This window comes from Staurois parvus, unplaced genomic scaffold (genome assembly GCF_062004578.1).
Source record: "Staurois parvus isolate SC_StPar_1 unplaced genomic scaffold, SC_StPar_1.0 ptg001673l, whole genome shotgun sequence".
Taxonomy (NCBI): domain Eukaryota; kingdom Metazoa; phylum Chordata; class Amphibia; order Anura; family Ranidae; genus Staurois; species Staurois parvus.
The window spans coordinates 137501-156138 of NW_028319469.1; the positions used below are offsets into that span (position 1 = coordinate 137501).

Consider the following 18638-nt stretch of genomic DNA (forward strand, 5'->3'; position numbering starts at 1 on the left):
GATAATAGATAGATACAAAATAGATACAAGGATAAAACATAGATGCACAGTGGACACAAGGAAAAGAAATAGATATAAAATAGATACAAAGATAAAACATAGATACAAATAAATATAAGAAAAAGATACAAGATGCAAACAATAAGATATAGTTGAAAAATAGATACAAGGATAAGAATAGATTCAAAATGGACACAACTAAAATAAATAGATACAACATAGATACAAAGATAAAACAGATACAAGGATAAGAAATAGATGCAAAGTGGACACAAGGAAAATAAATAGATGCAAAGTGGACACAAGGAAAATAAATAGATATAAAATAGATACAAAGATAAAACATATTTATAAAATAAATACAAGAATAAGAAACAGATACAAAGATAAAACATAGACAGCAAAGAGATACAAGGATATGAAATAGATACAAAGATAAGACAAACATAGATACAAAATAGATACAAGAATAAGAAACAGGTACTGTACATACAATAGATACCGGGATAGGAAATAGATATAGAAAAGTATCCAATTTGCATAATATAGTGACTGCATATGAAGAGTCTGCAGTATGTGGGCAGTGCTGGTCCTTCTCCCCCACCCCTGGCATGATGTTCGTGGCCCCGATCGTCTTCTGCAGCCAGGATCTATGGAACTAGCAGTAGAGTGCGGCTGCCTCCTGTCTGACAGTTGCAGGGTGCAACAAAAACAAATTGTTGGGCAGCTGCCCATCATCCCAGAGCACTCCCACTGGTGCAGGTAGCAGACCTCACCTCTGGAGACATCACTTCTCTGTCAGGTAGGGCAGCACTAGGCAACAAGGTGGGTCAGTAGAAGATGGAAGGGGTGAGGGCTGGCTATCATCTTGGTTTAATGTACTCTATGGGCTGCTGCCTCTCCCCCCCCCCCCAAACAAATAAATATACTGTGACCAGCGCAGCTGCCCCTCCTGCCCCCCAAAAATGGAGAGTAGCGTCACTCAACAATGGGCTTTAGTAGAATCAGTGGGAGGAATAGTGCCCCATCATTGGTGTCAGTGGGAGGAATAGTGCCCCATCATTGGTGTCAGTGGGAGGAATAGTGTCCCATCATTGGTGTCAGTGGGGGGAATAGTGCCCCATCATTGGTGTCAGTGGGAGGAATAGTGCCCCATCATTGGTCTCAGTGGGAGGAGTAGTGCCCCATCATTGGTGTCAGTGGAGGAATAGTGTCCCATCATTGGTGTCAGTGGGGGGAATAGTGCCCCATCATTGGTGTCAGTGGGGGAATAGTGCCCCATCATTGGTGTCAGTGGGAGGAATAGTGCCCCATCATTGGTGTCAGTGGGAGGAATAGTGTCCCATCGTTGGTGTCAGTGGGAGGGAATAGTGCCCCATCGTTGGTGTCAGTGGGAGGAATAGTGCCCCATCGTTGGTATCAGTGGGAGGAATAGTGCCCCATCATTGGTGTCAGTGGGAGGAATAGTGCCCCATCATTGGTGTCAGTGGGAGGAATAGTGCCCCATCATTGGTGTCAGTGGGAGGAATAGTGCCCCATCATTTGTGTCAGTGGAAGGAATAGTGCCCCATCATTGGTATCAGTGGGAGGAATAGTGCCCCATCATTGGTGTCAGTGGGAGGAATAGTGCCCCATCATTGGTGTCAGTGGGAGGAATAGTGCCCCATCATTGTGGTCAGTGGAAGGAATAGTGCCCCATCATTGGTGTCAGTGGAAGGAATAGTGCCCCTTCATTGGTGTCAGTGGGAGGAATAGTGCCCCATCATTGGTGTCAGTGGGAGGAATAGTGCCCTGTGGTTGGTTTCAGTGGGAGGAATAGTGGCCCATGGTTGGTGTCAGTGAGAGGAATAGTGCCATCCGCACTCTCTTCATGCATTACCGGGTGAAACACAATTTATTAAAATGCATAAAAGTACATACTTGTGTGTACGCGTTTCAGGAAATGTACTCCCTTCTTCAGATCTAAAGCTCTGAAGAAGGGAGTACGTCTCCCGGAATGCATCAGCCTACCTCATCAAGAGTCTCCCATTATTTGTGCCCCATGGTTTGTGTCAGTGGAAGTAATAGTAATACATCATTGGTGTCAGTGGGAGGAATAGTGTCCCATCATTGGTATCAGTTGGAGGAATAGTGCCCCATCATTGGTGTCAGTGGAAGTAATAGTAATACATCATTGGTGTCAGTGGGAGGAATAGTGTCCCACTGTTGGTGTCAGTGGGAGAAATAGTGCCCCATTGTTGGTGTCAGTGGGAGAAATAGTGCCCCATGGTTGGTGTCAGTGAGAGAAATAGTTCCCCATTGTTGGTGTCAGTGGGAGGAATTAGTGCCCCATCATTGGTATCAGTGGGAGGAATAGTGCCCCATCATTGGTGTCAGTGGGAGGAATAGTGCCCAATGGTTGGTGTCAGTGGAGGGAATAGTACCGCATCATTGGTGGCAAAAGGAGGAATTATGCGCTATTGCTAAGGTCAGTGGGAGGGATAGTGTCTCAAGGGCCGGATCAAGGCGAGCAAAGGGCCACGTCTGGCCCCCAGGCCACAGTTTGGAGACCACTGCCCTAGGCGTCACCTCTGGGCGATTATAGGTACCGTTGTTTGTCGCCATTTCCTGGCGTGGGCAGTGTTACATCTCGGCATGTTTGGTATCGATTTCCGCTGCGTCATCTTTTCTCATTCTACCAACAAATTAGTTATTATTTTGTTTTCATCCATTTTAGTGTATTTTTATTTCCCGAAAATTTGCGTCTCCTGTGAAAATATCGGGTGACATAAAAATCGCAACGGCCGCCATTTTATTCTCCAGGGCCTCCGTTTTCAGAAAATATAGAATCCTTGGGGTTCTAACCAGGGGCGGACTGACAACTCATGGGGCCCCCGGGCAATAAGGGATCATGGGGCCCCTGTGTCCTCGCTCACACCCAAAAAAGCCAATGAAAGGTACCAGGGGCATCTCATGGGGCCCCCTACTGACCCCGGGCCCTCGAGCAGTGCCCAAGTGCTTGAATGGTCAGTCTGCCCCGGTTCGAAGTCATTTTTCTTTTATCAGAATGTGTCGATTTTAAAAGTTACGCATGAAAATAAAACAAATTGCCGCGGTAGGCGGATAAATTCGCCGTCCCAACGAACTCCGACGTTCTTTGCCAAAATGTCTAATTTTCTGTGAAATCTCACAATTTTGGGGGTAATTTCAGGAAAATGGAGCCTGGGTGCAGTAGAAGCGAGGCCTCTCCTGTGTCCGCTCTTCGTTGGATATTTCGGAACTGCAGTCAGCCGTATGAACCTGCGGCGTTTGCTGCGCTCTCTGATGTAAGTGGTGTCATACGTGGAGCCTCCCTTGCGGCGGCGCGTCCTGCGGCGCTGCGGTACGCAGAAATCCTCGTTTGCCCGTGTGCTGATTTGACCTTAATGCAGTGACCCAGTTTTGGGGACGGCCGCCTGCAGCGGCTTCTTCTGTTACAATGACATTAGTGCGTTTCGCTCCCCTCCCCCCCCCCCATCCATTCAGAGTTACTTCTCCTTCCAAATGTATAAATCCCCCCCCCCCCTCAATAATATCTCCCCCTCCCCCATCCCTTCAGAGTACCTTCTGCTTCCAAATGTTTAAATCCCCCCCCCCTCAATAATATCTACCCTTCCCCATCCCTTCAGAGTACCTTCTGCTTCCAAATGTGTAAATCCCCCCCCCCCCCTCAATAATATCTCCCCCTCCCCCATCCATTCAGAGTAACTTCTGCTTCCAAATGTGTAAATCCCCCCCCCTCAATAATATCTCCCCCTCTCCCCCCCCCCCATGGCATTCTGGACTTCTAATCCTCTAAACCCCCCCTCCCCCCTCTGCACAAATTTGCATCCGAGTGGTTTGGCACCGGTCAGGGGCTGGTGGGGCGTATTCTCCTGGACCGCGGCCCGGGATTTGGAAAGCGATTAGTAAGGCGGCAGACGGAGCGTAATCGCAGGACAGAGGAGGGGGGAGGGGTCAGAGCCCAGGTTCACCTTTATCCCCATTGGCTAATCGGCAGCACGTTCATATTCTCAATTACACTTCATTATATTTTAACGTCATCTGTTTATTCGCTTCTCAGCTCCACCCACTTTTTTTTTTTCCAGGTTTCGCTGTCTGGCATCGCTGAGCACAGATGCTAGGGGGCGGCAACCGCGCCGGTCATCACAGGTCACGCCCACTCTCATCAACATCAGACAGAGGCAGGGGCGGACTGACCATTTGGAGGGCCCGGGGTCAGTAGGGGGCCCCATGAGATGCCCCTGGTACCTTTTTCATAGGCTTTCTTGAGTTTGGGCAAGGACACAGGGGCCCCATGATCCCCTATTGCCCGGGGGCCCCATGAGTTGTCAGTCCGCCTCTGTCACAGAGTTTATTTCATCCAGACCCTCCGATGAATTCAACGGATCGATCGACGGTAGTCACTGAAGTTCTAGACTACTTTATTTACTTGGAGACACTGCTCCTCTGAGCTCCCTCCGGTGCTGCTGGAAGTCTAGGATCAACTCATGAGGAACCGGCCATGTGAACCCTGACCTTCCCGATCAACAGAGATCAAGTGAGCAAGGGTCGATTTTTTGTTTTATCAGTAGTACTGGAGGGAGCTAAAAGCAGTATTGTAGGCTGGACTCCAAACTGTGGCCCTTTGCTTGCCTTTATCAGGCCCTTGGGGTACTATTCCTCCCACTGACACCAATGATGGGGCACTATTCCTCCCACTGACACCAATGATGGGGCACTATTCCTCCCACTGACACCAATGATGGGGCACTATTCCTCCCACTGACACCAATGATGGGGTACTATTCCTCCCACTGACACCAATGATGGGGCACTATTCCTCCCACTGACACCAATGATGGGACACTATTCCTCCCACTGATACCAATGATGGGGCACTATTCCTCCCACTGACACCAATGATGGGGCACTATTCCTCCCACTGATACCAATGATGGGACACTATTCCTCCCACTGATACCAATGATGGGGCACTATTCCTCCCACTGACACCAATGATGGGGCACTATTCCTCCCACTGATACCAATGATGGAACACTATTCCTCCCACTGATACCAATGATGGGGCACTATTCCTCCCACTGACACCAATGATGGGGCACTATTCCTCCCACTGACACCAATGATGGGGCACTATTCCTCCCACTGATACCAATGATGGGGCACTATTCCTCCCACTGATACCAATGATGGGGCACTATTCCTTCCACTGACACCAATGATGGGGCACTACTCCTCCCACTGACACCAATGATGGGGCACTATTCCTCCCACTGACACCAATGATGGGGCAGTATTCCTCCCACTGATACCAACGATGGGGCACTATTCCTCCCACTGACACCAATGATGGGGCACTATTCCTCCCACTGTCACCAATGATGGGGCACTATTCCTCCCACTGACACCAATGATGGGGCACTATTCCTCCCACTGACACCAATGATGGGTCAATATTCCTCCCACTGACACCAATGATAGAGCACTATTCCTCCCACTGACACCAATGATGGGGGGCTATTCCTCCCACTGACACCAATGATGGGGCACTATTCCTCCCACTGACACCAATGATGGGTCAATATTCCTCCCACTGACACCAATGATGGGTCAATATTCCTCCCACTGACACCAATGATGGGGCACTATTCCTCCCACTGACACCAATGATGGGGCAATATTCCTCCCACTGACACCAATGATGGGGCACTATTCCTCCCACTGACACCTATGATGGGACATTCTTCCTACAACTGATACCAAGAATGGGGCACTATTCCTTCCACTGACACCAGGGGCAGGGAAGAGAGCGCTAGATGATGATGGATGTCCTCCAGCCAGGAAATGAGGCGGAGCTCTATCTGACTGGCTGCAGCTTCTACTGCACATTGTGAGGGGCTCCCAGTGTGCAGTGACATCAGAGGAAGCCGTTTCAGTCCAGGGGAGGAGCCAGTACACCTGTGCAAGACTTAAGGGGAGGAGCGGATACACCTGGGCAAGACTGAAGGGGAGGAGCCGGTACACCTGTGCAAGACTGAAGGGGAGGAGCCGGTACACCTGTGCAAGACTTAAGGGGAGGAGCGGATACACCTGTGCAAGACTGAAGGGGAGGAGCCGATACACCTGGGCAAGGCTGAAGGGGAGGAGCTGGTACACCTGTGCAAGACTGAAGGGGAGGAGCCGATACACCTGGGCAAGGCTGAAGGGGAGGAGCCGGTACAGTTGTGCAAGGCTGAAGGGGAGGAGCCGGTACACCTGTGCAAGGCTGAAGGGGAGGAGCCGGTACACCTGTGCAAGACTGAAGGGGAGGAGCCAGTACACCTGTGCAAGATTGAAGGGGAGGCCGGTGGACGGATTTAATTTTGCAGCAAAATCAGTGTGGCAGATTTTTCCGCACTCACCCCGGATTACATTTATATAACTGCCAATTTCTATAAATGACCGTTTCTCTGCACATTCAGAGTCAGTGCTGTGTTGGGATGGTATCCTGCGTATCATTTTCTGTCCAATGACAGGTCCTCTTTGGTTGGCCCCGACCCTCTTCTGCTGCTCACCTGCACTTCGGCATTCCTGAACCTGTTCTTTGGATGCCGGTCGTCGCAGTGATGGGATGCAGGCTCTGTGCAGTTTGTCTCCATGGAAACGCTGCAAAACTCTCAAAGCTTCCCACGCATCCTCTCCTCCTCCTCCTCCATCTCTGTCTCTCTTCTCATGCCCACTCACATCTCCCCATCGCCTCCTTCCCCCCCCCAGTGCCCCCTGTGTACCAGAGAGAGCATGGCGGGGGGGGGGGGGGGGGGAGTAGAGGACCTGTCATGGAAGGACTGCAGAGATCAGAGCAGCAAACTGGAGGGAAAACACTTCAACTGTTCCTTCCGGGTGACTGATACAGAATGGGGGGGGGGGCACGCAGGAAACGCACTGTAGATCCAGAATCGTTCAGCATGGATCACACACCAGTGATGGTCAGCTGGCATGGCATAGAGGTCCAAATGTAGTCCTGACATCACCAATGGGCTGCATATATCATTCACTGTCTGTAATGGGACTGGAGAGGGTCAGAGACTGCAGACAGACTACAGGAGATGGTCAGAGAGTGCAGACATAGTACAGGAGATGACCAGAGACTGCAGACATAGTACAGGAGATGACCGGAGACTGCGGACACAGTACAGGGGATGACCAGAGACTGCGGACACAGTACAGGAGATGACCAGAGACTGCAGACATAGTACAGGAGATGATCAGAGACTGCAGACATAGTACAGGAGATGATCAGAGACTGCAGACATAGTACAGGAGATGATCAGAGACTGCAGACATAGTACAGGAGATGATCAGAGACTGCAGACATAGTACAGGAGATGACCGGAGACTGCGGACACAGTACAGGAGATGACCGGAGACTGCGGACACAGTACAGGAGATGACCAGAGACTGCGGACACAGTACAGGAGATGACCAGAGACTGCGGACAGTACAGGAGATGATCAGAGACTGCAGACATAGTACAGGAGATGACCAGAGACTGCAGACATAGTACAGGAGATGACCAGAGACTGCGGACACAGTACAGGAGATGACCAGAGACTGCGGACACAGTACAGGAGATGGTCAGAGACTGCGGACAGACTACAGGAGATGGTCAGAGACTGCAGACATAGTACAGGAGATGGTCAGAGACTGCAGACATAGTACAGGAGATGGTCAGAGACTGCAGACATAGTACAGGAGATGGTCAGAGACTGCGGACAGACTACAGGAGATGGTCAGAGACTGCGGACAGACTACAGGAGATGGTCAGAGACTGCGGACAGACTACAGGAGATGGTCAGAGACTGCGGACATAGTACAGGAGATGGTCAGAGACTGCAGACATACTACAGAAGATGATCAGAGACTGCGGACAGACTACAGGAGATGGTCAGAGACTGCGGACACAGTACAGGAGATGACCCGAGACTGCAGACATAGTACAGGAGATGATCAGAGACTGCAGACATAGTACAGGAGATGACCAGAGACTGCAGACATAGTACAGGAGATGACCAGAGGCTGCAGACACAGTACAGGAGATGACCAGAGACTGCAGACATAGTACAGGAGATGACCAGAGACTGCAGACACAGTACAGGAGATGACCAGAGACTGCGGACACAGTACAGGAGATGACCAGAGACTGCGGACACAGTACAGGAGATGGTCAGAGACTGCAGACACGGTACAGGTGATGGTCAGAGACTGCAGACATGGTACAGGAGATGACCAGAGACTGCAGACATGGTACAGGTGATGGTCAGAGACTGCAGACATAGTACAGGAGATGACCAGAGACTGCAGACACATAGTACAGGAGATGGTCAGAGACTGTGGACACAGTACAGGGGATGACCAGAGACTGAAGACATGATACAGGAGATGACCAGAGACTGCAGACATAGTACAGGAGATGGTCAGAGACTGCGGACAGACTACAGGAGATGGTCAGAGACTGCGGACATAGTACAGGAGATGGTCAGAGACTGCAGACATACTACAGAAGATGATCAGAGACTGCGGACAGACTACAGGAGATGGTCAGAGACTGCGGACACAGTACAGGAGATGACCCGAGACTGCAGACATAGTACAGGAGATGATCAGAGACTGCAGACATAGTACAGGAGATGACCAGAGACTGCAGACATAGTACAGGAGATGAACAGAGGCTGCAGACACAGTACAGGAGATGACCAGAGACTGCAGACATAGTACAGGAGATGACCAGAGACTGCAGACACAGTACAGGAGATGACCAGAGACTGCGGACACAGTACAGGAGATGACCAGAGACTGCGGACACAGTACAGGAGATGGTCAGAGACTGCAGACACGGTACAGGTGATGGTCAGAGACTGCAGACATGGTACAGGAGATGACCAGAGACTGCAGACATGGTACAGGTGATGGTCAGAGACTGCAGACATAGTACAGGAGATGACCAGAGACTGCAGACACATAGTACAGGAGATGGTCAGAGACTGTGGACACAGTACAGGGGATGACCAGAGACTGAAGACATGATACAGGAGATGGTCAGAGACTGCAGACACAGTACAGGAGATGACCAGAGACTGCAGACATAGTACAGGAGATGACCAGAGACTGCGGACACAGTACAGGAGATGACCAGAGACTGCAGACATAGTACAGGAGATGGTAAGTGACTGCAGACATAGTACAGGAGATGGTCAGTGACTGCAGACATGGAACAGGAGATGGTCAGAGACTGCAGACAGACTACAGGAGACGGTCAGAGACTGCAGACATGATACAGGGATGAACAGTGCAGAATAAAAGGAATAAATCAAGCCATTAACTTCCAGAAATCAGGATAATGAATACTTCTCTTTCATTGGCTTGATTAAGCACCAAAGCAGACCGCTGTCTACAGGGGCCCCTAGGGCCACACAGTAAGTGCCAAAGGGCCACATGCAGCAGGATAGTCACCTTTAGATGGAGTGCTCCTTTAACCCCTGTGCCCTCCAGTACAGAAGCATTGCCTACACTGAGGAATGATGACTTTGTATACAAACATGTGACCTACAGAACGGCGAGGGCGGGTCTCTTTATCGCCCGATTTTTCGGTCCTTCGAGGACATCACCCGTCCAGCACGGGACTGCTCGTACCTTGGAATCCATCTTGTTTGAGAAGTTTGCCGGCAGCTTGTTTTCCTGTCTTTTTTTTTTTTCTCTGGTGTTGCTGTCAGGAATCCAGAAGCAATTTATTCCGAATGTTTGCTGATTTCCTCTACATTTTGACAGGTTTGGAGGTCTCGTCTCCCGCGCTGCGTGGGTTCCTCCGACAAACAAACTATTCCCAGCGTCAGGTGCAGCGGAATATTAATTGTATGCTAAATTGTCTGGAAGGAAGGGGGAGGGGAGGGAGGGGTCACCTTCCCCGCCGCCACAGCGGTTCCGTGAACCGCCGTCTGGATCGATAGCCCGGGAAAGGTTTCTTGCGCGCCGTTCGCCTCGGTGGTTTGCGAGGATCCCGTCTCTGCGACAGACAACGAGCGACAGGTTTGTTAAAACATTTCCAGAAGTTGGGTCGATCTGAGACAAACGCCAGATTTCATCACAATGGCCGCCGATTTCCTGGCCTGGCGGACTAATTATACGGCGAGATACAGTGCAGGTTTGCGCGTCAGGTGACGGCGAGAAACTCGGAATAATTGCAGACAGTTTGTGAGTCGTCTTGGCATTGATCGATTGTGAGCGTAAAATCGGGACTGAATCTCCGAGATTCCCAAATCCAATATTCCTATCCCCTACCATCTACACAGCAATACAACTACAGGAGCATGCTCAGTGAGGTCACCGCGCTCTAGTGATTGTATAGGCTGCGTCACCGTGCTCTAGTGATTGGATAGGCTGCGTTCTCCGTGATGTCATCGCTCTCTAGTGAATGGATAGGCTGCGTTCTTCGTGATGTCACCGTGCTCTAGTGAACGGATAGGCTGAATTCTCAGTGATGTCACCGCTCTCTAGTGAATGGATAGGCTGAATTCTTTAGTGATGTCACCGCTCTCTAGTGAATGGATAGGCGGTGTTCTCAGTGATGTCACCGCTCTCTAGTGAACGGATAGGCTGAATTCTTTAATGATGTCACCGCTCTCTAGTGAACGGATAGGCTGAATTCTTTAGTGATGTCACCGCTCTCTAGTGAATGGATAGGCGGTGTTCTCAGTGATGTCACCGCTCTCTAGTGAATGGATAGGCTGTGTTCTCAGTGATGTCATCGCTCTCTAGTGAATGGATAGGTTGTGTTCTCAGTGATGTCATCGCTCTCTAGTAAATGGATAGGTTGTGTTCTCAGTGATGTCATCGCTCTCTAGTGAATGGATAGGTTGTGTTCTCAGTGATGTCATCGCTCTCTAGTGAATGGATAGGTTGTGTTCTCAGTGATGTCATCGCTCTCTAGTGAACGGATAGGCTGCATTCTCAGTGATGTCATCGCTCTCTAGTAAACGGATAGGCTGCATTCTCAGTGATGTCATCGCTCTCTAGTGAACGGATAGGCTCCATTCTCAGTGATGTCATCGCTCTCTAGTGAACGGATAGGCTCCATTCTCAGTGATGTCATCGCTCTCTAGTGAACGGATAGGCTGCATTCACAGTGATGTCACCGTGGATCACTTGCGGCAGAGAAGTTACTTTGTGTTCTGTTTGGAGATCTAACAATGATACAATGTAACAATTTCTGTGTACTCCGTCATCCTTCCCATGCGGTGATGGAGTTGTATCCGTGTACACGATGGATGACACAACAAGTTGATATACAGAATACATCGATATAAGTGCATGTAATGCCCAGAGCTGGAGAAGAGGACGATCGGTTGGGGGGTGGAAGACACAGGCGGTCACAGCGGAAGGGGGGCTATTCATTGGCGTGTTATAATGGCGGTCTAATTAGCTGGCGTCAGGAACACCGCGAGGGGGAAGCTCTGCGCTACGGTGTGTGAGATGAGCAAAGGATTCTGGGAGGGACATTAATGCGCCGGGGAGCACCTATGAGTCAAACCGAGTCATTTCTCACCGGCTGAGCTATTATTAGAATTTCAGTGTGAAATTGTAATAAAAGGGTTTAAGGTGCTAAAAATAGAACGTATGGAAGCTTTATAATTACTTAATGGACGGATGGATGGAGGGGGGGAAGGGGCGGGGTTTTAGGTAATTTTATACAAAATCTTTGCTTTCTGCTAAACTGACAGTCAAAGCTCCTCCCACATATTTAGGATCAGATTAAAAAAAGCGTTCGGGTGGAGAACGCGATCTTCTAGGCCGCTGTGATGTCTCCCCAATGGGATAACCGGATGAACTCGGGGTACAAAAACATTCCTTGGATTTCCTCAGCAGCCACAGAGGATATAAATCCAATTCATGTGTACCCAATGCCTCTGCAAACCCAGATGTTACCTTGTAAAAGTGACCGTGTCATCATCACTGTTCTATACATAGCCTGTGCAGAGGGCAGAGCTGTGGGAGGGGCTTGTCAGGCTCCACCCACTACAGGCTTCCTGCAGGAAACTACAGGAAGGGGGGCGGAGACAAGACCAGTCACCCTGCGCAAGGAGAGAGGGCAGAGCTGTGGGAGGGGCTCAGCAGGCTCCACCCACTACAGGCTTCCTGCAGGAAACTACAGGAAGGGGGGCGGAGATAAGACCAGTCACCCTGCACAAGGAGAGAGAACAGAGCTGTGGGAGGGGCTTGTCAGGCTCCACCCACTACAGGCTTCCTGCAGGAAACTACAGGAAAGGGGGGGCGGAGACAAGACCAGTCACCCTGCGCAAGGAGAGAGGACAGAGCTGTGGGAGGGGCTCAGCAGGCTCCACCCACTACAGGCTTCCTGCAGGAAACTACAGGAAGGGGGGGCGGAGACAAGACCAGTCACTCTGCGCAAGGAGAGAGAGCTGTGCATTTACAAATATAGGTAAAAAATATATGTTAAAATAACTTTTTTATATGTTAAAAAAAACTGAAGAATATATTTAAAAAATAAAAATTTTTTAAATATATTCTTCAGTTTTTTTTAACATATAAAAATGTAATTTTAACAGATTTTTTACCTATATTTGTAAAGGCATTCCAAAAATGTAGATTTGTATTTCTAAAGACATACAGTATATTTGAAATGTATTTTTCAGATATTTTTGTAATAAAAACGCATTTCGACATACAGTATAAATATATATGTATAAAAATATATTGAATACGGCCAAAATTGTAGCATTTCAAATATATGTCAATATATTTCAGAATATTTTCAATATATTTTTTATATATTTTGTAATCAAATGCATTTCAGCATACAGTATATATATATTTATTATATTTATTGAAATGTATTTTGAAATATATTGAATATGGCCAAAACTGTAGCATTTCAAATATATATCATACATCATTAGAATTGAGAAGAATATTTTTAATATATTTTTCATATATTTGTAATAAAAATGCATTTCAGCATGCAGTGTATATATATGTGTATATATATATATATATATATATTTATTATTTATATATATTTATTGAATTATATTTTGAAATATATTGAATACAGCCAAAATTGCAGCATTTCAAATATATTTTCCTTCCATATGGGAGATCTGCGCTGTGTGTGGGCGCTGTAAGCCTCGGCGTTGTGAGAAGAACGAATAGATTTTCCTGCAGAGTACACTACTACATGTCAGCTTCCATCACACATACCTGTGCGCACCTATTGTCTAATGTACTGCCTGTATAATGGAGATAATTAATCTCTCTGCTGTCATCTCTTGTTCTGCCTCCCACTCTCTCTCTCCGTAATCTCACGTCCTACACACATCTTCTCTGACACTTGATTCCCACTCCGTCTTTCATCCCCATTTTCATCCCTATGTTCATCCCCATGTTCATCCCCATGTTCATCCCCATGTTCATCCCCATGTTCATCCCCATGTTCATCTCCGTGTTCATCCCTGTGTTCATCTCCATGTTCATCTCCATGTTCATCCCCATGTTCATCCCCATGTTCATCTCCGTGTTCATCCCTGTGTTCATCTCCATGTTCATCTCCATGTTCATCCCCATGTTCATCCCCATGTTCACCCCCTTGTTCATCTCCATGTTCATCCCCATGTTCATCTCCATGTTCATCCTCATGTTCATCTCCATCTTCATCCCCATGTTCATCTCCATCTTCATCCCCATGTTCATCCCCATGTTCATCTCCATGTTCATCCCCTTGTTCATCCCCATGTTCATCTCCATGTTCATCTCCATGTTCATCTCCATGTTCATCCCCATGTTCATCCCCATGTTCATCTCCATGTTCATCCCCATGTTCACCTCCATGTTCACCTCCATGTTCATCCCCATGTTCACCTCCATGTTCATCTCCATCTTCATCCCCATGTTCACCTCCATGTTCATCTCCATGTTCATCCCATGTTCATCCCCACGTTGATCCCGGACAACGCCCCCAAACTTTGCTCTCCTCTCTCTTCTGACCCCAGAAACACAAGGTGGACCTCTTCTACAAGCTGCGACATGTCATGAACGAGGTGATTGACCTGCGCAGGCAGCTGCTGTCAGGTCACCTGACTCAGGACCAAGTACGAGAGGTCAAGCGACACCTGACCGTCCGACTGGACTGGGGCAATGAGTGAGTATGTCGCTCAGGTATTGGTGGGTGGATCCCCTTGTCCTTTGTCGCTATGATGGCTCCGCCCGAAGTAATGCTGAAGTGGGCGTGACTTTTTTTTTTTTCATTAACCTACATTGGTTGCACCGCGGGCATCACAATCGCTAAGTGGTTAGCACTTCCGCCTGACAGTACTCAGGTTGTTGGTTCGAATCCCAGCCACGGCATCACCTGCCTGGAGTTTGCATGTTCTCCCTGTGCCTGCGTGACTTTCCTCCAACACTCCAAAGACATGCTGGGAGGTGAATTGGCTCCTGTCTAAATTGGCCCTAGTATGTGTATGTATGAATGTGAGTTAGGGACCTTAGATTGTACGCCCCTCGGGGGCGGGGACTGATGTGAATGTACAATATATATGTAAAGCGCGCTATACAAGTCCCCCATATTAGGGGTCTCCAAACAAAGGGCCAGTTTACTGTCCTTCCGGCTTTATGGGGGGGCCTGACTTCAGACAGTAGAAAATGCCCACAGCAAGAGCAGACAGTGCCCCATCTTTGCTTTTAGTAAGAGGAATAGTGCCCCATCATTGGTGTCAGTGGGAGGAATAGTGTCCCATCATTGGTGTCAGTGGGAGGAATAGTGCCCCATCATGTCAGTGGCAGGAATAGTGCCCCATCATTGGTGTCAGTGGGAGGAATAGTGCCCCATCATTGGTGTCAGTGGGGGGAATAATGCCCCATCATTGGTATCAGTGGGAGGAATAGTGCCCCATCATTGGTGTCAGTGGGAGGAATAGTGCCCCATCATTGGTATCAGTGGGAGGAATAGTGTCCCATCATTGGTGTCAGTGGGAGGAATAGTGTCCCATCATTGGTGTCAGTGGGAGGAATAGTGTCCCATCATTGGTGTCAGTGGGAGGAATAGTGCCCCATCATGTCAGTGGCAGGAATAGTGCCCCATCATTGGTGTCAGTGGGAGGAATAGTGCCCCATCATTGGTGTCAGTGGGGGGAATAATGCCCCATCATTGGTGTCAGTGGGAGGAATAGTGCCCCATCATTGGTGTCAGTGGAGGAATAGTGCCCCATCATTGGTGTCAGTGGGAGGAATAGTGCCCATCATTGGTGTCAGTGGGAGGAATAGTGCCCCATCATTGTTATCAGTGGGGGGAATAGTGCCCCATCATTGGTGTCAGTGGGGGGAATAGTGCCCCATCATTGGTGTCAGTGGGGGGAATAGTGCCCTATCATTGGTGTCAGTGGGAGGAATAGTGCTCCATCATTGGTGTCAGTGGGAGGAATAGCGCCCCATCATTGGTGTCAGTGGGAGGAATAGTGCCCTATCATTGGTGTCAGTGGGAGAAATAGTGCCTGATAGTTGGTGTCAGTGGGAGGAATAGTGCCTGATAGTTGGTGTCAGTGGGAGGAATAGTGCCTGATAGTTGGTGTCAGTAGGGGGAATCATGCCCCATTGTTGATGTCCATGGGAGAAATAGTGCCCCATCATTTGTGTCTGTGGAAGGGATAATGCCCCAAGAGCCGGATAAAGGAAGGCAAAGGGCCACATCCAGCCCCCAGGCTGCAGTTTGGAGACCTCTTCTCTATAGTAACTCTTCTCTTTCTTTATCATAACACATAAATATTGGATTCCAAGCAGAGGCAATGTGCTGTCATTGAGTTCTGGATGAAGGAGGGGTGCCGGCTGTCTGACATCCACAGAAGCCTACAGAATGTTTACAGACATGACACCATTGATGAGCAATGTCTTGTCATTGGTGACTCTTGTGAATGGTGTCACCTCCATCAACATCCTATAGCCTTCTGTGGATTTCAGCCAGTCAGCACCTCTCCTTCATCAAGAACTCAGTGACAGCTCATTGCCTCTGCTTGGAATCCAATATTTACCTGAAAAGACAGAGAAGAAAAAAAGTTACTATAGGAAGGTTTACTTTTCAGGCCAACTTTGGACGGGTCCTGTGATATTCTCATTGCCTTCTCCGTGTCTCCCCCAGGCACCTCGGTCTGGACTTAGTCCCCCGTAAAGAGTTTGAAGTGGTGGATTCTGAACAGATCAGCGTCTCTGACTTATACAAGATGGTGAGTAGTACCAGGATTAGAACTGCAGAGAGGCTTGTGCTCAACGTTCAGACAATGTTCTCATATCTACTGTATGACACCATCGGGTATGTTAGCTGCTTCAGTGACCAGATCTAAGCTGTGTCTGCCTGCCCCGTGCTGGCGCTAGATGTCTGCTAAAGCGCATGGAAGCAAGTACTGGAGGTGTTCGGTATTCGCACCGTAGAATAGAAACTGGCCATAGAGGGATCGCTTTGACACAGTTGGCTGGAGAATGATTATTTAGATGCACTTAGCTGGAAAGGGATCTCTTTGAAGAAGCTGGCCAGATCACTTTGAGACAGTTGGCCAGAGAGGGATCACTTTGATGCAGTTGGCCAAAGAGGGATCACTTTGAGACAGTTGGCCAGAGAGGGATCACTTTGATGCAGTTGGCCAAAGAGGGATCACTTTGATGCAGTTGGCCAGAGAGGGATCACTTTGAGACAGTTGGCCAGAGAGGGATCACTTTGAGACAGTTGGCCAGAGAGGGATCACTTTGATGCAGTTGGCCAGAGAGGGATCACGTTGATGCAGTTGGCCAGAGAGGGATCACGTTGATGCAGTTGGCCAGAGAGGGATCACGTTGATGCAGTTGGCCAGAGAGGGATCACTTTGATGCTGTTGGCCAGAGAAGGATCACTTTGACGCAGTTGGCCGGAGAGGGATCACTTTGACACAGTTGGCCAGAGAAGGATCACTTTGATGCAGTTGGCCAGAGAAGGATCACTTTGACGCAGTTGGCTGGAGAGGGATCATTTTGATGCAGTTGGTAAGAGAAAGATCACTTTGATGCGGTTGGCCAGAGAGGGATCACTTTGAGATAGTTGGCCAGAGAGGAATCACTTTGATGCGGTTGGCCAGAGAAGGATCATTTTGACGCAGTTGGCCAGAGACTGATCACTTTGAGATAGTTGGCCAGAGAGGAATCACTTTGATGCGGTTGGCCAGAGAATGATCATTTTGACGCAGTTGGCCAGAGAGTGATCACTTTGAGATAGTTGGCCAGAGAGGAATCACTTTGATTCGGTTGGCCAGAGAAGGATCATTTTGACGCAGTTGGCCAGAGAGTGATCACTTTGAGATAGTTGGCCAGAGAGGAATCACTTTGATGCAGTTGGCCAGAGAAGGATCACTTTGATGCGGTTGGCCAGAGAGGGATCACTTTGATGCGGTTGGCCAGAGAGGGATCACTTTGATGCGGTTGGCCAGAGAAGGATCACTTTGATGCGGTTGGCCAGAGAAGGATCACTTTGATGCAGTTGGCCAGAGAGGGATCACTTTGATGCGGTTGGCCAGAGAAGGATCACTTTGATGCTGTTGGCCAGAGAGGGATCACTTTGATGCGGTTGGCCAGAGAAGGATCACTTTGATGCAGTTGGTTAGAGAGGGATCACTTTGATGCGGTTGGTCAGAGAAGGATCACTTTAATGCGGTTGGCCAGAGAGGGATCACTTTGATGCTGTTGGCCAGAGAAGGATCACCTTGATGCAGTTGGCCAGAGAGGAATCACTTTGATGCTGTTGGCCAGAGAAGGATCACTTTGATGCTGTTGGCCAGAGAGGGATCACTTTGATGCGGTTGGTCAGAGAGTGATCACTTTGAGATAGTTGGTCAGAGAGGGATCACTTTGATGCAGTTGGCTAGAGAGGGATCACTTTGATGCGGTTGGCTAGAGAGGGATCACTTTGATGCGGTTGGTCATAGAAGGATCACTTTAATGCGGTTGGCCAGAGAAGGATCACTTTGGTGCGGTTGGCTAGAGAGGGATCACTTTGATGCGGTTGGCCAGAGAGGGATCACTTTGATACATTTGACTAGTTTGAACACGTATTGCAACATTGTAACGGAACAAAATGAAATTAGCAACTTAAGGAGTCGATCCGAAGTGAAACACATTTTTTCATTCTGCACATGTCTAGTTTTGCCCCCATCATCCTATAACATAGTGGGGGAGGGGAGTGGGGGGGGAGTACGCGCCTCGCTATCACAATGCCTCGTGTGTATTTTTATCTGTTTCTCTGCGCCGGAACCTCATCGCACTGACACCGTGCCATTTTCTCCGCAGCATCTGTCAAGCCGGCACAGCGTGCAGCAGAGCACCAATCAGGTGAGAGGGGCGGCGAGTGCCGGAGAGCGAAGAGGAGCCGGGAAGGAGGTCAGCAATTAAATCCTGGCAGGGCAAGCAAGGGAGCCGGGAAGTGCTTATCAGGGGCGGACTAACAACTCATGGGGCCCCCGGGCAATAGGGGATCATGGGGCCCCTGTGTCCTTGCCCAAACTCAAAAAAACCTATGAAAAAGGTACCAGGGGCATCTCATGGGGCCCCCTACTGAC

At 49.0% G+C, this 18638-nt stretch overlaps 1 protein-coding gene across 10 annotated transcripts in view; it reads left to right on the forward strand.

Moving 5' to 3' along the window:
• The window catches only part of DOCK3 (dedicator of cytokinesis 3), a 230956-nt gene that overhangs the window by 120327 nt on the left and 91991 nt on the right, over positions 1 to 18638 (forward strand). For 7 of the 10 annotated variants that reach the window (XM_089663364.1, XM_089663365.1, XM_089663361.1 and 4 more), the window contains 3 exons: positions 14061 to 14209; positions 16199 to 16283; positions 18370 to 18459. In XM_089663364.1, the coding sequence (XP_089519490.1) occupies positions 14061 to 14209; positions 16199 to 16283; positions 18370 to 18459 (324 nt within the window). The remainder of the gene's footprint in view (positions 1 to 14060; positions 14210 to 16198; positions 16284 to 18369; positions 18460 to 18638) is intronic. The other 3 variants (XM_089663366.1, XM_089663368.1, XM_089663370.1) reach the window with 1 other exon arrangement.